Raw genomic sequence first — 20530 nt, 5'->3', positions numbered from 1 at the left:
GTTGTTTTTAGGAAAGAAGAGCTCTGCTTCTGGCACACAATTCTACCTGAGCAGGGTCTACACCTGGCAAAAGACAGAAGTTACTGAAATTCAGGCATTTTCCTGCTGCTGTGTTCATCTCAGAAATGAAAGGGTTAGTGAGRGAGGAGGGGTGTGCTTTTAGAAGTGTGGAGTGTTTGTGGAGTTCCAGCAGCCCTGTCTAGTGAAGGATCTGCAGTTCCAAAAGCAGCATTCTGTGTTGGCAGGAGGTCAGCTGTGCTCTGGGAGAGGAGACAGCAGGTTACTGGTGAACGCCTTCCTCCCATTCAGCTCTGGAATTCTTGTGATTTCAGGACTGTGCAGTTTAGGAGACCCCAAGGAGTTACTCAGATATCAGCAAATTGAAAAATTTAGTTGTTACAGAGGGAAAACTCACTGCTTATTACCGAGGTCTCTCAACTCCCAGACCTATTAATTTTTCATGGAACTCTTCTTTCTTTTTAATCAGCTGGGGTGAGGGTGACATTATGTTTATAGCCCAATTATTTGCCTAATTGCAGTCCAGTTTATRCACAGGATTCTTGAACACTGAAAACCAAATGTACAACAAACTGGGGGGGCTCCTTATCTTTAGAAGGGGTATTAAGGACTTGTTTCATCTTTCATTGGAAACAGGCAGCTCTGTGACAGTGCTGACTCTGTCTTTCTGTCCTGTCTGAGCTCCCTCTTGTCTGAGCTTTGCCTCTTGTTTTCTCTGCTGCTGCAGTGACAGTGGAGTCCCAGTGACACCGAGGTGCTGGCCCTGTCACCCTGCACCTGATCCCTGGGAGGAACAGGGAGGGTCACAGACATCTGAGCAGGGTGTGCAACAAATGCCTGGGACTGGAGAGTTTAAGGGAGGTGAAAGCAAACTRAAAACTCCACAATTCTTTCTGCAGAAAGCAAGAGCTGGAGATTGAGCYACCGAGTTTATGAGCACGGCTGCTAACGTGGATCATCCCTCATGCTGGGATTCCCTCCCTAGGATGTCCACTTTTGCACACTTGAGGATTCATGCAAACCCTAGCCCACTTGCTTACACGCACAACTTATTCTAAACCCACTTCTTACCTACCGAGGGGTTTTTTTTTGCACATCCACAAGATCCTTATCCCAGCCATGCAGCTTCCTGTACGTGTTGCCAAGGAGCTGTGGTCATGGTGCACCACAGGGGAAGGCTGTGCTCCCAAGAAACCAGCCCTGAGCAGCTCTGGTTGCCCCCAGACTCATCCTGAACATTCACTTCATCAAGTACCATTTTTCCTCAACACTTCACAGCACAGCAGCCGGCCCTGCAGAATCTGCCAGCAGCTCATTGCTGTCACACAGCATCCAGAAGGTATGCCTGGCCTGCTCCTGTGGACATTTTGGGAAGGATTTCTCTGGAACCCCCAGTTTTCATCCTGTCAGAGCTGTAGCTGTGGTTGGTTCCTGCAGGAGGCAGGCACTACTGAGAGTTTTTCCAACACCCACACACYCACAGAGCTGATTCTGGCAGAGGCTCAGGGCTGTCCTCTGCTTTTAAACAGGCTGTGAATGGCAGGCAGTAGCAATACAGGCRGTATTGACACAAAATATCACATCTTTTGAAAAATTCTGTCTCTTGTGGCTGGTGCTGTGAAAGAAGAAAATTCCAAAGCTCATTTCATTTCTTTATCTGCACAGGGGCAATGTTAAGTTGTGTTGTCTGATCTGCACACAGGTAGGAAATTCCTAGAGTTGCTTTCCAGACATTTCAACAAAGCTCTGAAGAAAGGATTTATCCTTTAAGTGCTCTGACTCAGACACCAGAGAGAATAAGCATCTTTGGCTCAGCCTTACGCTAGGAAAGGCTTTATGAAAGCTGCCAAAAGAGTGGCTGTTAATTTTCTGGTTTAATACACCAGACATTTACAATACAAAGGATATTCTTTGCCTAATTATACTAATTGCACAACTTAGTCAAAAATGGGTCATAAATGTCTTGGGCTGTTGCTTCAGCTTAGATATATGTGATCTGTGATTACGGATCAATTTGTGCACACCTTGGCAATTTCTTCTGTCCTCTCGTGATAAAATCTATGCTACCTTTCAATACGTATTCATCAAGACTTCTAAAAACCAGAGAGCATTAGAGAGGAAACTCATCAACCAGCTTCACTGCAGCAGATCTCAGCAATTTACAATGGGAAAATATATCAGCAGCAGCAGCTCTGTGGTCTGTGTCATTTCCCCTCGGAGCAGTGGGTTTTGTCCTCTGCTGGGAAATAAAAGCACCACTTGAGCAGGACCAGAGCTCAGCCTGTGTCAGCTGAGCTGCTCCAGAGGCAGGACAGGTCTTGCCTTTAACCTCGGAGCCAGCACAGAGGAATGGATTCAAAGGAGCAGTGTGTTCCTCTGGACAGGGCAGAGCAGGGCTGGGGATGTGCAGCTGCAAGGAAACCCATCCTGGGGGCTCTGCTAACTCAGCCTCGATGGAGGGGTGAGCAGCCCTCACMGAGGGTCCCTGCAGAGCTATGGACTTCAGTTCAAGCAAAACAAAATCACAGAATAGTGTTTCTATCCATGGTACCAATACCAGGCTCTGCTCAGAGCACAGAAGCTGGAAGTGTTTATTTACATCATAATAAACCTGTAACAGGGCTGCGAAGATGCCTCCACAGTCTGCCTCCAGAACAAATGCATCCAAACCAGCTCACTGCACACTTGGCTGTTAACATCCCTGCCAGGGCAGGAACCCAGTGTGTGGAACTCAGGGTGCACCCAACTCCTTGACATTGCTTGGTTACATCTGATCTGATCAGGTGTTGAACCACGACCCCATACGGTTCCTATAGTGTCAGAGCTTGAGCTGTCATAGTTCTGACCCTTTTCCCTCACTGTCAATGCAAAATAGGTGGGAATTACTCACAAGAGCTAGAGACCTTCAATCTGCAGTTTTCCCCTTTCATTKTTTTCCACTCCTCACATTTCCAGTCCCCACTGACCCCATATTCCCTGAGCTCTCAGGCTGGGTCAGCAGAAGGCAGCAAAAGGGATCTGGTGCTGCCATGCCCAGGGACATCCAGGCTTGCCCAGGCTGGTCCCTCATTTCTGCACCCAGAGCTTTGGCCTCAAACCAACTCCTGGGCTGGGCTGTGACCAGCACGAAGGAKCTGCAGAGCCAGCTCTGGCAGATGGCAAATCCAGGCTGCACATCTTGAAACAAGACTTGGCCCAGCCAAGCCAGCTCCAAAACAAACCCTTATTAAACCACATTCGCCATCACACATGAAATCCTTCCCATTTAGCCCTTAGAGATGGGGCACAGGCGAGCCCTGGAACCCACCACTCCCAATACCAAACACCCTTGATGGGACTGATCTCATGATTACAACTCTTATTATGTGCCAACAACAAAAAAGCTGCAGTTAAAACACAAATGGCAGYGGTTGCTAAGTGACAACATCCACACAGGCTTGTCACAGCCCTGAGACAAACAGCTGTGGCTGCACAGCAATCCTGTCTTGTCCCTGTAATTGAGGATAAAAATGCTGTTTTCATTCCTGTCTAGTAACCTTAACTTTGACCCGGCAGAGTATTTTGTGCTTTAGATTGTGACAAARAGCCCTGGGAAAACAAGGCTAAAGCTTCCACTGAAACCGGCTGAAGTGAGTTTGATTCAAAATACCTTTAATATTGCATGCTCTTTCAACATATTTTCTTCCCAGGAAAGTAGTGCTTTCTCAGCTAAATGGCCCATTTCTGAAAACAGAGAGCAGTGACAGTATTTTCAGTGAGGGTCATGTGAAACAACAACAAAMTCAACCTGGTGGAGAAATCTTCACCTGTCGGCTTCTAAAGAAAACCTGTGGGTTTCRTTCAGCACTGAAGGTTTCTGCAATGTTTGGAAAAGACCATAAAATTCCAGAGCTCTAAACAGCATTTATCCTCACAAATAAAGTATTTAAACTGTAAATTTAAAATTRCACAAAGTGATGGTTGAGTCGTTCWGGAGTTTGAGATCCAGCAGGGCACAAAGGKGTCACTTGTCCCAGGGAAAGCAGAGGTGGGACCAAGGTCCTTCGGCACCATTTAGTCCGGGTACAAGCGTAGAGAAGCCCTAATTAGCACAACTGGAGGCTCGATGCATCTGAGAAAGACTATTTTTTAAAAAAAGGACGAAAAACATGTTGCACCAGCTGTACACAGCAGTTTGCTCACCCTGCAATAAAACCTGTTTGGGGCCGTGTTGGCAGCAGAGACAAAGGGACAGATCCGTCAGTGTCCTGTGAGCAGATCCGAAGTGACCAGGGAAAGCCACCAGSCGGGTGCCCAGCGGAGCGAGAGAAGCCCGAACAGGCGTGCCCAGCCCGGCACCCGCGGCCACGGCGCTCCCGGGGGAGAGAACGGAGCATCCCGGCGGATCCCCAACCCCGGGATCACCTCCCGAACCCAGCCCTGGAACACCCTGCCACAGCACTGTGACCACAGCCACTCACTCAAACCCTGCTGCTGCTAATTACACCCTSCCCTAATGAATTCTCTGCTCCATCCGTGGAAGCCGCAATTTCCAGCGCCAGCGGGAACAGCCCCGGCCGTGCCGACAGCTCTAAGGACACACGAGTTGCCGGCAGGGTCAAAGCTCACCCGTGTGGATAAAACCARCTCGACTGTTGCCTTTAGTCACTATCTCCATGTCAGCATAGTAAACACTTCTATTTTCCACAYTACACCAGCATAAAATGAGATTTTTTTTTCTCCCCCTCTATATTTTATCTATAAAACCAGCGCTTTTCCTGGCTGTTCTCATTCCTCAGATTGCTTCAGCACGCTCAAAAACACGAGCGTGCCTCGCACGGGTGTGAAATCCCCATCTCTCTGTTCTCCAAACCCTGCAGCACGGGATGAACATCGCAGAGCAGACAAAGGTCTGGCTCCTGRGCAGCATTGAATGAGGCAGCTCCAAGGTGCAGCGTGCCGTCTGTCTGGCTGTGCAAAAAAGGCACATTCTCCACGTGTGCTGGCGGGCACGCAGCTCAACCTCCCTGCTACACGACAGGGGAGAAAAGAAAAGCCTCCTGTCACCCTAATTCCTGTTGAGAACTTCTGCCCCGTAGGGATCAGCCTTGCCTTCCTCCCCAGTTTGGGGAGCATCTTCTCCGCCCTTTATTTATTTCAGCGAGATCAAAGATTCATCTCCATGGAAACGTCTGAGCTCAAAGAGTTTCTGCACTACAGCTTTGCATCCTGCACGTAGGGGTTGGCACCGTTTTTTTTTTGAAGCAGAAGCTTTGAGATGATCAGCGGTAGGGCTCTCCAGAAATGGTTTGATGAGTGATAATCAATAACCTGAGCAGTGTGGGTGTAACTCACACAGTGTTGAGTGGAGCTGCCATTCTCTGTGGAGGCTGTGGCCCATGAAGAGCACATGGGGGGCACTGACACGACTGTCCTTCAGTAGCTGGCACTTTGTCCCCACATCTGAAATTTGGTAGGACTTCCAGGAAAGCGGGGCCGTGTGGGCAGAGCTGCTGGAGTCCATCACTTCCCAGCCTGTGCTGCTCCTCGTGCCTCGGAGGAGGAGGCTGCAAAGCTGCTCAGATTTACCCAAAGGAAACAGCAAGTGGCCCAACACACAGCCTTACAAAAAYCTCATAAATTCTGCATTCAAACTGCTGCCTCTGGGCCAGCAGTGGCTGGGGCACTGGGGCTGTGCCATTCCTGTGATTTCCCTCTGAGCAGCACTGAGCTCCAATCCCTTCGGCACAGTCACTCCTACAACTAGCTCCCAGGAGAGCGAAAATAAAAAAAAAATAAATAAAACAGACATGTTTAATGCTATTTTTGTTCCCATTTCAGCTCACCACATGGCCACACAAACTGTTAAACTGTTGTTCTGGGGGCAGGAGCAACCAGCCAGGAGGAAAACTATTCAGACATCCACRGCAGCTGCTGCTGACAGAAAGGGGCCGTGGAGCCGCAGCCTCGTAGGAAATCCTGAATCCYGCTTAACTCTTGTATGAAGAAAAGGAGGGCAAAAAGGAGCGAAACAGAACTCATTTGCAAGGCTCAYGTTTTCACAGGCGTGTCCTAGGAAGGGCGAGCAGGGTGTGGAGAGCACATTGGGGCTGCACTGGTATGGGAACAGAACTCACAGCATCCACCTGGAGAGCATCAGCATCACCCGGGGCAGGAGGGATCCCCTTTTTCTGGCACTACYGGGGGCACAGATCCTGCTCTTGAGGAACTCAGACCCCAYCTCACCMCTGCTTGTGGCAATGCAGAGCCCCRAGCYGCCCATATGCAACAGAATGTGATTTTTATAATCATATTAAAAAAAATCAGAATAGCAACTGTGCAGAGAGCAATCCAGCTGCCAGCATTTAGCCTTATCCTAGGGCAYAGGCAGAATACGCCAGCCATGAATTAATACTGCATAAGCTGCACCACGCTGAGTTTCATGGCTTAATTATAAAAGAGAAAGCAATAATCAAGGGATCTGTAAGGCTAATAAATGTTCTGAGAACACCAAATGTGACACAAGCGCCGCAGCCAGTGCGACAGGACATGAATGCATTTAAAAAGCACATTAATCACAGCCCGTGTATGAATTCACAGTTGGTTTCCARTGACAGCACTTGGCCTTTAGCCGCCTTTGTAGCGTCACCAGGCGCGAGAGGATCCTCACCCAGCCCAGAGCAAACYGGGCTGTGGTCGATTCCCCAGCCAAAAATCACAGCCGGGCATCAGCCCAGAGAGACACAGAGATGAGCTGTGGCTCGAGGCTCTGCAGCTCTGTGATTCTCCTCTGCCTTTTGGCTCGATTTAGTGCCCACTCCTGTGCTGGAGTCTGGAGGTTTYGGGGTCAGTGATGTGTCCACCTGTCTGCCCAGCACAAACCACCAGGAGAAAATCCAACAAATTCTCCAGTCACCTCTGCAGCAAAATACTTGAAAACACTTCTGTTTCTCAGTGCCTCCAATTATCTCCACTCTCCATCTTGTATTTCATCCCCCTGCAGTGTTTTAATTACRCAGAGRGTGCGTTGCAGGGCTTTGCCTCTCAGTCACACATKTCCCTTTTTCTGTGGSRAGAGCCTGTTTTGGATTATCRATCATGTGAAACTTGGTGTCTCTGCATCTCCATCCCAGGGAAAACTCACATAAACCTTAAAAGAGAGGTGCCACCAAGAGGGACCTCACACCTGCACTGTCACAATGTCCCCAAATTCCTGTAGGCTGGGGTGCCACGCAGGACGTGACCCAGCCCTGAATTGTTGACATCAGCAAGGCACTCCCTGAGCTGAAATGCTGCAGGACTCAGTGCCAGACAGGGCTGCATATACAGAATCCTGAAATGCTCCCAAACATCCATTTCTGCCCAATAATTTATTGGAATCAGAAAGTTTCCTATCTGCAAATGTCTCATCATCTAGCTCTCTACAGAGGGCAGGTCTCCCCAGTTCTCTGCCCAAAGATTTATTATCAAAGATCTATTTCAATAGAAATAGCTGTCATTCTTCCCTTACTAATATTCCCAAATTTATCTATGTCCTACTTAACACCTCCTCTGGAGCCAGGAAGCGAAATGCTATTTCTGCAGGACTCACTAAGTGGACTCTGCTGAATCCCAGGGAACACACAGATGGGACACCAGGCTGAGTTTAAATCCTGGGATGGATTGCTCAGGCAGCAGCCTCCTCCTTCCTYAGTGTTCCTAAAGCCTAATCAGGAGCTGAGAGGAAAACAAGCATGAAAATRAATAAATAAATAAATAATCATTCTGTATATTTCCCAGATCTTTGAAGCCAGGCCAGATTTGTACACTGAAGTTGCATTCTCCTGGCTGTAAAAATATATATCTGCCCCCTCTTCTGCCTCTGCAACCATCTGGGGGCCTRAAATCATGCTTCCTCATGGGGATGAATCACAGAGCATCCACACTGACTTCCCACAGAGACACAAAATCAGTGGTAAAAAGTGAAGAAGACCCTTAAATTTTCCTTAGATTGGCACAAGACACTCGGACCAGCTCCTGCTGAGTCGTGTGGGCTGATGTCTCAAGAGTCCCCAGCTCCAGTCAAAACTCTCAGCTCTCAATGAGCCCACAGTATTAGAAGCTGCCCAGATGCACATGAAACCTGATCTAGCAACTTCTTTACAAATAAATGGCTCCCATTCATCYGCCCACAGATCCTCTGCCCAGTGTTTTCATCTTCACTCCAGAGCTGTTCTCTTCTCCTCTCTCTTATCTTCTCCTGCAGCATCAGCTGTGGCAGCAGATTGCACGCACTGATCAAAGAGGGGCTGGGCWCTCTCTGTTTGTTCCTCAAAGTCTGTGGCCCTACAGGAACATCAGCCAAACATTTGTTTTCATCCAAGCTCGTCCCCAGGCTGCCAACAGAGCCTGGGCTGTGCCAGGACACAGCAGACAGGGACAGTTTTGCTGCTCTGATGCTGCCTTGGTGACACTGGTGTCCCCACTTTGTCACCTACCAGAAGGTGCCTGCTGCTCCCTGCTTCTCTTCTGCCACCTCCTGCAGAGGGAGGGAGGGAAGCTGTCCTTCCCTGCTGCCCATCTCATCTGCCTCAGGATTCTCCAGGAATCACAGAAAACTGTGAGAGCCTCACTCATGTCACTGTCCATCCACACCTCCATTGGGTTCATTCATTGGGCTTTTCAGGGATGGGACACGAGACAGCAGTGCAGGGCATGCCCTGGCACACAACTGGGATGGCACCACCCAATCCAGGGCAGCAGCTGGGCAAAGGAGGGGCCTTTCTGCAGCACCAGCACAATGMACAGCATTTTTATGGCATCAGTGGAGGAGACAAGGAACATTCACCCCCCTTCCCTGCCCTCTGATGTAAGGCATGGAGCCACATCAACTGATTTCAGTGAGGAAGCCAAAACCTCTTGTAGCCTTGTTGGATGGGGTCCCTCAGACTCTCCAGCTCAAGGTAAAATCCTGCTTTAAGAACTCCTCACCTCCTGCCTCCACCAGAACCACACCACCAGACCTTCAGCATGCAAAGGGAGCAAACCTGGCCCAGACAGCTCCATGCCACATCCTCCCTGTAACTTCCAGGATGGAAACTCTCAGTCTCCTGTGCAAACCAGTCAGTCCTGTTCCCTGCCTTCCCATCACCATTAATATGCAGATCTCACCCTTTGGCTTTTGAGCCTGCTYCTCCTAGCACATTTTGCAGTTGCCCCATTTCCAGAGAAGCAGCAACATGAGATTAGATTCTTACTTTTGTGTGTGTGCATCCCCTAATTCTCCTCCTTGTGCACAACACAGCCTAAAGGTGAGACAGATGTGGCTGCAATTAATTGCTTTAGGACCAACATCACAAGAGCTGCTGGTAAATCTGTGGTGTTGCCCAAATGAGAGTCAGGGCTTTGTGGCTGACCAGCAGAGAGACAACACGAGCTGAATGCACGTTGCTCTCTCTGGGCTGCTGAAAAGGTCCAGACTTTCAGAAAGTTTGCTTGCGTGCATTTAAGCTTGGAGGTGGCAGCACAAACTGAAATTAATGGTACTATCCAGGAGGGATTCAGAAATACATGCCAAGAGCACAGTCTTCAATTCATTTCCTAAAATCCAGGAGGGGTCACAAAGTCCCTCCTTTACCTTTTCAGAGGAGAGGTCACTACATTTCATCCCATCCTTGAAACCAGGAAGACGTGCTTGGCTGGATCCCACTTGGGGAAAGGCATCGTATCTTGGATAGAAAACACTATAATATGGGAGGATTTTCACTTTCCTCAGTAATTTGTTCCAGCAGCCAATCAACTTCATTCTTTAAAAAAAATGAATGCCTATTTTCTCATTTCAATTTGTCTGGCTTCAGCCTGCAGCTGTGGGTTTGGCTGYCTCTTCTCTCTGGCTTACACAGCTCATGGGTACCTGCCTTTTTTCCTCGTGGAGCTATTTGTGTGTCTATGCAACTTTCTTCAGATAAATAGCCACAGTTGCTTAAATCCCAGTCTCAGGCATCAGTTTTGGGTTTTTTTTCATTCTGTTTCTCCCTGAGGATGTGCTGGCCCATGAAGTTTCCTGCACTCACGTGCCCAAGGTGCACCCCTGCGTTTTACACCTGCCTGCGTGGGGGACACAGATCGTGGSCACTCCAGGAAACACAACTCTGCACAAACAATTGATTTGAGAGCAGAGTGGTGACTGCTGCTGATCCCTGCAGATAAAGGGCACTTGTGGTGAGCATCACGKCTCTGCTGTGACCAGCTCTAATCGCAGCTGAGCGAATGCTGAGCGCAGCTGTCCTGGAGCCCTCCCGCTCCCTCTATGGCCCCAAATCCCCATCTCTCTGATTCACTGCTCTCTCCAACTCSTGGYTGTCTTCTCATCTGAGTTTTGACCYCCTCCTGCTCCCTTTTCCCTTCCTTTTCTACTGATCTTCTCTCAATAAAGCCACTTGTCTCCTCTATAATTTGAGAGTGACTGTGTGGCTGTTTCCTCATCATTCTCTGTCCCTGTCTCCATCTTCCTCACTGCCAGCTCTGCTGGGCAAGGACTKCCCACCTCCTCCTGGGGCTGCCCAGGATAAATGCATCATTGTCAGAACATTTAACAACACCTCCAGCCCTGTTTACCTGAGCTGGTCAGTCAGTGGGCTGGCAGCTAAGCCAACTACTAATCATTAAGTTTACACATTAGGTTTAACAAAAAAAAAGTGCATTTTGGGAACACACTGTATCAGWGTGTCTGATTTTTCAGTTCACAGCTTCCTCATGCAGGAGCTGACTCTTTGAGGCTTGTTATGGCTCTAAACATGTTGACTGTGTACTCAGAGCAACTCATAAATACATAATTTAAGYAATTAATACAAATAAAGTCTCATTACAAGCAGCAACCAATTAAAACAGCRCAGAGGGCATCTCCAGTGCTTTGGGTAGCAGCTGAAGTGGAAGAAGATGTTATTGCAAGGCCTCAGAATTCCCTCCCGCCCTTCCCGCACGCTGAATCTCGGGAAAGTTTTCCACAAGGAAGATTCACGAGCAGCCGCTGCTGCCAGGAGAAGCTGCTGCTTCGCCTTGGCCTGATTATGAGAGCAGCAAATTAGGGCAATTTTTCACCAGTGATGCTGCCAGTGCCTTCAGAGCAATGCAGGTCCTGGGCACGCAGGCTGCAGCATGAGGTGATGGTCTCATCCTGGTGTTTGCTAATCCTGCAGCATGGCCCACGGTCATCTGTCCACTCCTGTGGCCACCAYGGCTCTGGCAGGACATTCTGCTGGYCCTTKCAAGGCYCGTGGTYGTGCTGGATGAGCAGATGGCATTTGGGCTGTCAGCACCRCCACAGCTCCGGAGGCTGTAAAATATGGGGTTTTTCCTAATTTCARTTTGTGTCACTTAGGGACACGCTTGGGTCCCAGCCAGGGTATTCCTTTTTCCTTCCATCTAGGGATGGCAGAAATGAGGGATCAAAGCACTAAAGAGCATCAAAACATGAAAGGCAGAATAAATGAATCCACGAAGAAATGGGAACACAGATCCACTCCTTTAATACAATTAACCTTTCCAAGAACAGATAATATTCCCGAATTAAAGGACATCGTGGGACACAGAAATGCATCCAGGTCATGTGAGAGCGATGCTGCGGGCGAGGCATCAAGGCGAATGCAAACGCARCTCGCAGGGCGGGGATGGCACCAGCCACCGGCACAACCAGTCCCCAGACACCCGTTCCTCGCCCAGCTCTCATCAGAGCACACATTAAATGGTTTCCGCCCCCCGGCACCGCCGCGCTGCTCAGCCCCGGGCTCTTTGGGGAACGCTCTTCCCAAAACGAGCGCTGCCTGCGMTCCCGCTCCTCTCCCGGGCTCCAGCAGCAGAGCGGGACCCTCCGCCGCCACCGCCGCTCCCGGGCCCGTCCTGCTCCCCGCGCCCCGTGTCCCCTCTCGCTATCCGTGTCTGTCCCCTGGACCCCGTTTCTTGCTCCCAAACCCCGTCTGTTCCGCACACCCCGTGTCTCCTCCGCATCCCGTGTCCTGTCCCCGTCCCCGTGTCCCCTCCCGTCCCCCGTGTCCCCTGCCGTCCCCGTGTCCTCTCCCGTGCCCCGTGTCCTCTCCCGTCACCCGTGTCCTGTCCCCGTCCCCCGTGTCCCCTCCCGTCCCCCGTGTCCCCTCCCGTCCCCCGTGTCCCCTCCCGTCCCCCGTGTCCCCTCCCGTCCCCCGTGTCCTGTCCCTGTCCCCGTGTCCCCCCAGCCCCGGCGGGTCCGGTTCCTCGGCGCCCCCGGCGGTTGCCCCGCGCCCCGGCAGGAGGCGGCTCTGGGCGGCCGCTCGGCGAATCCCGCGGGCTCCCGGCGGCGGGGCCGAGCCCCCCTTTGCTCCCCCTTTTCTTCCTCCTCCTCCTCCTCCTCCTCCTCCTCCTCCTGCTGCTGCTGCTGCTCCTCCTGCCGCCGCCGCCGCCGCCGCCGCTGCCGGGCTCCGCTCCGCCTCGCCAGCCCCGAGCCGGGTGCCCCGGCCCTGCCGCACCTCCCGGTCTCCGCAGTCCGACCCGGCGGGCGGTGAGTTCTGTTCTGTCCCCCAGGGCAGACTGGGGGGGTTGCGGGGTTGTCTCATCGGGGGAGGGCACGGCCAGGCGGGAAGGGGGGTCCGGGCGGCCCCGGCGTGCGGCGGGACTCCCCGGCGGGCTGGGGCATCTCCCGGGGTGATGGGCAGCGCTTCCCGGGCGATGGTGGCCGTGCTCGGGGCATTCTCCCTCTGTGCTCGCGGGTCACGCTTAGGGCATCCCCCCGCGGGGGTTGGTGACCGCGCTCGGACCATCCCCCCCCGGGGATCAGGGACTGCTCTCCGGGCATCATCCCTACGGGCCCCAGGGGTCCTGCCCGAACGCTCTCGGTGCATCCTCCCGGGGTTTGCGGTGCCGGGAGCTCAGCTCGGTGTTCGTGCTTGGTGCATCGTCCCAGAGTGCTGGGGGACTTGTTCCGTCCCTGCACATCCACCCGTGTGATTCCCGCACTGGGGACCAGCATCAACGGGCCCCTTTTCCACATTAGCGCGGCCGCGGGAGGGGGACTCAGGTGTCCCAGGAGCAGCACCTGCTTCTGCAGCCCTTCCAGAACATGCCTCGTACGCAGCRAGCCTCCGGCTGGCAGAGCTGGCCGGAGATCAGGGTACAGCCGGCCCCTACGAAATGGGGGTTTGGGCTCTGCCGTTGTCCCCCCCAGACACGCTGGCTCTAGTAACACCTTGGACCCCCCTCCTTCTCCTTGGCTGTAWAACGCCCACAACATCCGCGACCTGGCGGCACCACTTAAAAAGCACTTGATGTGTTTGGGAGGAGCAGGCACCGCGTCGCCGTGCCTTTRCACCGCGGGATGAACCGCTTCTGTAACACCCGTGCTCCAGGGAACACCCACCCTTAGCCATACCTGTTTGGGAGTTCATCCGTATGGAAAACGCAGCCTCTTTGCTGGCGAACACCGGGGTTGTCTCACAGAGACCATTTAGTCTGTCTAGACAAGTATGATGAAGAGCGGAGYGCCTGGAGCTGTGAGTGATTAGAGCTCGGGTATCTCTGCAGTGCTACGTTTGTTGTAGAGCTCTGATAGATGCTGCTCGGCGCTTTCGGGTCTTTGGTTCGCAAGTGCACAGCACGCAGACATGGATTGTGGAGGATTATTTCATGTCAGAGCCAGGGAAGGAGAACAGCAGCCAGCCCTTCGTCGCATGTGTGCACGGGAGAAGCATCGCASGCAGTTTAAGCAGACTGAAATGAAAAGAGAAAACACTGAAAATGGGGAATGCACGGGTGATGAGGGGGAGGAGGGGGAAAGGCACAACTGCCAGCTTACTTTCTGGAGGGTAGCACAGAGAAGTTTATGAATGTTTGTGTGACACTTAAAGAGCCTCGAATAGCAGGCACTGAAAAATAGGGTAGCACTTTGTACGAGCATGGAATAAATAAAATCCGTAGGAGAGAAGGCTGAAACGAGGAATAATATATGTCCTCAGTACATATTGAAATGGAGAACAGTGTATTGGGAGAGCAGGCTTTAAGATAAAACAAAACCAAGGGCAAAGTAGATGTGTATGTGTTCATAAATACTTAAGAACACTTAAATAAGAATATTTAAATAAGGACAGATGGAAACATCTGCCTCCATCTTAGGTGTTTAATGGCCTTTACAAACCTCATCTTTCATCTTGCAAACCTTATTTTGCATATTGTTAAGCTGTCCATCTAACTTGTCCAGCAGTCCGAGTTAATCAGTGAGGCRGGCTCATGGGAGGACAAACTTCCAGGGCTGAGTCTTGCAGCAGTAACTCATCAATCACGGTTCCAATAGGACAGGTAGATTCTCCTCCTGGTAAATGTGAATCGCTGAAGGCTTCCACAGCACCAGGAATGACTCTTCGAGAGCCCATCTSTTTCTGAGGCACAGACATATTCTAGAGACATTACACACAAATTTTATTGGGACCTGGCACTCCTCGAGGCCAGAAGGCTGTATCTGAGTTTGTGGTCTGGAACACACAGACCTGACTCAGTGCTTGGTGGCCCTTTAATGCCAAGCGAACAGAGGATGCCACAGCTCCGCGGGGGTGCAAGTAGAGGGCTGGTCCAGAGTGGATTTTCTCTGTGAGCAGAGAGGATTGATTGCAAAAACTGCCAAGTATCTCAAAATGCCCCCATTTCAGTTCTGAACCYGCCCAAACAGATTTGGTGTGACCCAGCAGCCGAGCTCACTCGGCAGGCAAAGCCTGGCTCTGTGTGAGGGGCTGTTTCGAGCTCCTTGAGGAGAAGCTGGACCAGTAAGAATTTCATTTGGAGCAGAGCTTCTCAGTCAAGAAAAATCTCTTTCTATACATGTCAACAAATAAATTGAGAAAATTGCTTTTCAGGCTGTCATTGGTGCAATACTGGGAAGCTCTGGGAAGGAGAAGCTGATCCTGGAGCAGCAGTTCCAGACACCAAGTGCAAATCTCAGGGAAAGAGCTATTAAGCAACTGGGGCATGTGTTGATAATTAGTTACTGCTCGTTATGTTTGCTCGGGGCTTTTCATTTCTGTTGAGTGGCGATGAATTTCCTGCGCTATCACTGCTTGTTTACAGTACAGCACCTAACAAAGGTAATTAATCAGTATTAAGAGACCCTGCTAATGCCCCTCTGACATCCAAAGAGCCCATGTTAAGTTCATTTACCTCCAATACTTCACAGGAGCTGAGTTGGGAAGGGAACAGAGGGAATCTCCTTCTGTGCATCTGCCACCTGCAGTGCCTATGGGAGAGTCAGAGTTAGAAATTTCTTAGAAGTTGACTTATAAAATAAATAACGTTAGAAGGACCAGCTTAAAAAAACCCCAACCACAATGTCTGCAATGTTAGGGCCAAATTCTACACAATACCAAATAATGTATTATGTGCTGAGTGCCCTTCCTGGACCTGTACAACATGGAATTTCTGTACACAAGACCATCCCTGTCTTGTCAGAATRTCCCAGATGAACTCACACTGTTTGATATTGCCTCGGCCTTTGAGAATCATCCTGTCAGCCCCAGGCATATCTATGGAAGAAAGCAATGTCAATATATTAGAGAATAAATGACATATGTATGAATTACAAACAGAATAATTCATAGGTAATTTTCAATTACAGAGAATAATTTATATGTGTCTGATTTGCAAAGAGAATAATTTATGAGTAACCTGAATTGCACATGAAGCACATTAACAGGTTAGTGTGGGAAAGGGAGTGTACAGACTGCTGAGGTGTCACGAGCCTGGATTTTGGGGTRTTTCTTGTGAAAACACTCACCATGAAGAAAAAAAATCTGTCAGATGCCATAGTAAACAGATTTGTGTAATGTATCCAATCTGATCTGAAACCTCTGAGCGATGCTGAAAGCCAGACAGGAGTGTGTGGGGGTTCCTGCCTTGTGGAGTACCCCAAGCAGAAAAGCCACAAATGTGTCCTACAATGCAATCCTCAGAAAAGGCTGTTGCCAGGAGCAGACAAGGAGCCAAGTGCCAAAACCTTTGGGTCCTTTGTCTCCTCTGCACTGTGTGGATGTGATGGTGGACAATGGGAWATATGCAAATAAAGAAAAGGAGGGTTTCCATGAACTGGGTGAGGATTCCCAGTGCAGCTTCCTTCCCTGCCCTGTTGGGAGCCTGCTGGTGCCAGAGCACAGGCACTTGTTCATCCTGCACATGGGGACACTGCTCCTTCGTCTCACAGAATCAYTGAGGYTGGAAAAGACCTCCAAGATCATCAGGTCCAACTTTCATGGACTTCATATGGCCCAACACAGGTGCGCCCGAGTTTAGGAAAAATTACAAAGTTAGCAAATGGCTGCAAGATGGAAAAAAATGGCACAGGAGTGGATGTGGAGGGTGTCTCCACTTGCAGCAGATCTCTACATTATTCTCTTGCTTAAAGCATTTTCTCAAGTGCAATTACAAATTATGGCCTTTTAAACAAAAAGAGTTACTTTCTCCTCCCCAGGACTTGCTGCACAGGTCCTACAGCTTGTCATTGAATAAAGGACCAAATCAGCTTCTTTAAAGGCAAGATACCTCCTTCCTAAATACCTGATGGGCAGAAGGATGCATTGGTGTTTCCACTTCTTCATCCATATGATCATATCTTAAAAACTGAATGTGCTCTTGGAAAAAAAATCAAGCCAAAGTGCCATTCCCTGCTGAGACACTGCCWCAGGGAGTTATACCAGGCACCCTCAGCACAGCAACTAAAAATGATAAAACCCTGTTGCTCTGCTTCARTTAATGAAAYRCCATACCCATATATTAGACCAAGAWAAATAAGATGTGCTATGTAAAACAGCGTCTTTTTTCAACTGCTAAAGTTTGTCCATAAAAATTTTCCAAAGCATTAACCTTCTCCAATGAAATATTTGAGAAAAGTTTACTGAAGAGAAGCAATTGGTTTGGATTTGGAGAGTGTAATGGGTTGCTGCTGTTCTGTTGGAAGCAAAGCCAGACTCTCCAGGAGAARGAGGCACATGCCACTCCAGACTGAATTCCTGCAAATGAATTCCTGAGCTTTTGAACCACTGAAGCGTCGTTATGGGCATCCTTCGACAAGGGGAACATCACAAAACACCCATGGTCACAGCTGGGAATGTCTGGAGCTGGGTGAATGTCCCCTTTTAGGAAGCCTTGGGGAACAATGTATATCCCATAGCTCTGGGCTCACAYTATATTCCATGAGGGACCCCGGGGGGAACACTCACTACAAGACTGTGCACTCATTGTATTTGCTGTCACATACATCCACCCTTTGCTGCTTCCCATTTAGCAAAGAAAAATCCATTCATTTTCTAACCAGCTCCTCCTCCCCACACTGATGCTCCACTTACTGCCCAAAACATTAATGAAAGCAGCTCATGCTTCCAGAAACTTTAAAATTTAAATTCTTTAACATGATCAGTCTCAACCAAGTGCAAAGTCTCTTTCTTGACTTCCCTGGGAGCACTAGGCAGCATCACATCCTCGAGGAGTTGAATTTTGCTCAGTGAAAGTTCTGCAATCACCAGGAAAATAAAGCTTGTATTTAAAAGTTGTGCAGAACAAGAGAAATCTTGTCCATTAGGAAAATGCAAATCTTCACYCTAATCCAAGGCAAAACTCCTGATGACCTGCTGGGGTCAGACTCTCACTTTGTCCTCCCAAATCTGGAAGCAAGTCAGAAATGTGGAGATCTGGGTCACAAAATGCAGGGCAACCTCACACAAACTCTTGCTGTTCCCTGTGAACACCAGCAGGAGCAATTTGGGCAWTTTTGAGCAGTAAGAAAAGCTGAGAAATTACCACAGATTTTATTTCTAAACTTTCCCTGGATTAGGGCTCCTGTACCACTTCGGATCCCTCCATGCCACCTGCTGTCAGCCTTTAATGCGAGTCAAATACAAAGCTTGCAAAAATGAAAGAAAGCTGCTTACCCACTCCTTCTCCAGGCTACACACCCTTAGAGACAAAAAAGATCACACAAAATGAGCCCTTTTAAGGACTGCTAATACATACACAGCTCTTCCCAAGGGTTCAATGTGAAGGAATGCAGTGCTAATTTTAATGGGCTGCTCTTACAGTGCAAACCACCTTTGTGTAACTGAGGAAAGGCTTCAGCTCATTTTGGCACTATGTTTTTTTTAAATATTGAATTTTCTTAATCACGTCGCTGTCCTCAGGGTCCTCGGAATGCCACTTRCCTGGCAGAGCTAGGCTGCAGACCTACTTCAATTATAGACTTACCTAGTTCCTCTTTAAAATATTTAATCTCTTTTTATTTTCTGTGATTGAATGCTGCTGTTATAGCAGGGACGGTCAGCAGCTCATGCATTTGGTATCCACCCAGAAAGCTTGTCTGGCTTCTTTTAAGTTACTATTCACTTGTCTAGAAGATAACAGTTATTCCAAGAAACCCTGTGCTTCTGTGCATATGTACCCTGAATTTCTCATTCTGCTGTGTGCAGGTGGAGCACKTACCTGTGGTAGGCAAAAAGCCCAAAGCACTGCTCCAAAATGCTCCAGTTCTGCTTGGCATGATCTCCTTAAAAAAAATTCACGTATTTAGAAAAATTCAGATGCAGATTAGTCACAGGGGCTCTGCTTTGCTTTCTCTTTTTCTTCCCTCTCCCCGAGGTGCTKCCTGGCATCTCCCCAAGTGCACAAACTGCAGGGGGAAAGAGGTGTTTGACTTCTGCAGCTTTGGAGAACGCCCGCCTTGGAAAGGACCCTGGAGAGGATATTTCCAGGATGCTCCAAATTAGTTTCTTTGTGCTGCAGGCTTTCATGAACTCTTTATTTACCACTTGACATMATCCCCAGCACTGCTGATGCTAACGCAGTGTGACATGAAGCCATTTATGAAAGGGACACAATGGCACTGGACCCGAGTGTTTCCTGTTAGAGAGGCACCCCCAGCACACGAGAGCCTCACATGGCAAGTCCCACCTTGGCTGGGCAAACTTCCCCAAATCCTGCAGCCTGACCACCACTGCAAAAATATAGAAAATGAAAAATATAGAAGCAAAAACCCTAAGGCATSAATTCCAGGTGCTAAGGGCCGTGCCGGTGCTGACGGCGGTGTCAGTGCTAAGGGCCGTATCGGCGTTGATGGTGGTGTCGGTGCTGATGGCGGTGTCAGCCCTGAGGGCCGTATTGTTGCTGAGTGCTGTGTTGGTGCTGTTGTCGGTGTTGGTGCTGAGGGCTGCATCAGTGCTGAGGGCCATATTGGTGCTGATGGCGGGGCCAAACGCTGAGGGCCGTGTTGGTGCTGATGGTGTGTTGGCGCTGAGGGCTGTGTCGGTGCTGATGGTGGGGTCAGCGCTGAGGGCTGTATTGGCGCTGATGGTGGTGTTGGTGCTGTTTGCCGTGTCGGTGCTGATGGCGGTGTCAGTGCTAAGGACTGTGTCGGCGCTGAAGGCCATTTCAGTGCTGATGGTGGTGTTGGCACTGAGGGCCATGTCAGTGCTGATGGAAGTGTTGGTGCTAATGGCGGTGTTGGCACTGATGGCGGTGTCGGTGCTGAGGGCCGTGTTGGTGCTGTTGCTGTGTCAGTGCTGAGGGCTATGTTGGTGCTGAGGGCTGTATCGGCACTGATGGCGGTGTTGGCACCGAAGGCCGTGTCGGTGCTGAGGGCTGTGTCAGTGCTGAGGGATGATGGCTGTATCAGCGCTGAAGGCCGTGTTCCCGCTGAAGGCCGTGTTGGCGCTAATGGCAGTGTCGGTGCTGATGGTGATGTCAGTGCTGATGGCTGTATTGGCACTGATGGCAGTGTCGGTGCTGAGGGCCGTGTCAGTGCTGAGGGCTGTGTTGGTGCTAAGGGCCGTATTGGCACTGATGGCACTGTCGGTTCTGATGGTGGTGTTGGTGCTGAGGGCCGTGTCCCCACTGAAGACCATGTCAGTGCTGAGGGCTGTGTCAGTGTTGATGGCGGTGTTGGCACTGATGGTGGTGTCAGTTGTGATGGCGGTGTCCATGCTGATGGCCATGTTGCCGCTGACAGCCATGTCCTCTCCCTCAGGCAGCGCCGCCGCCCCGCCCCGCCATGCTGCAGTGCAAACACCCGCAGGAGTTCAGCTTCGGGCCCCGTGCGCTCAAGGACGCGCTCATCTCCACCGACCCCGCGCTGCAGGAGCTCTACGCCAAAGCCTTCTCCAGGGCCGAGAAGCTGTTCCTGTCCGAGGCCTACAACCCGCAGCGCACGCTCTTCTGCACGCTGCTCATCCGCACCGCCTTCGACTGGCTGCTCATCCACCCCGATGCCCCCGAGGACTTCGAGACCTTCTACCACGCCATGCTCAGGAGGAAGCAGAACTTCTGTCGGAAGCACATTTACCTGCAGCCCATAGGTAACGGGGGAACCTTTGCTGGGCCGCCTGGGGAGCCATGGGAGGTGGTGCTGGGTGCTGCTCACAGCCTCCTCTAAGAACTCACCTTCACACCCTCCTCTAAGAACTCACCTTCACAGCCTCCTCTAAGAATTAACCTTCACAGCCTCCTCTAAGAATTCACCTTCACACCCTCCTCTAAGGACTCACCTTCACAGCCTCCTCTAAGG

General features: G+C 50.4%; 1 protein-coding gene across 1 annotated transcript in view; it reads left to right on the top strand.

Moving 5' to 3' along the window:
• The first annotated feature begins 12115 nt into the window (after positions 1 to 12115).
• Positions 12116 to 20530, top strand: part of AMZ1 (archaelysin family metallopeptidase 1) — a 16481-nt gene continuing 8066 nt past the window's right edge. Inside the window, exons 1-2 of the mRNA XM_057369755.1 lie at positions 12116 to 12508; positions 19994 to 20321. Of these exons, the coding sequence (XP_057225738.1) occupies positions 20018 to 20321 (304 nt within the window). The 5' untranslated portion in view covers positions 12116 to 12508; positions 19994 to 20017. The remainder of the gene's footprint in view (positions 12509 to 19993; positions 20322 to 20530) is intronic.

Source organism: Malurus melanocephalus, unplaced genomic scaffold, assembly GCF_030028575.1.
Source record: "Malurus melanocephalus ecotype Western Australia unplaced genomic scaffold, MMel_1.1 scaffold_115, whole genome shotgun sequence".
In the NCBI taxonomy this organism is placed as follows: Eukaryota; Metazoa; Chordata; class Aves; order Passeriformes; family Maluridae; genus Malurus; species Malurus melanocephalus.
This window is presented reverse-complemented; position numbering and strand designations above follow the sequence as displayed.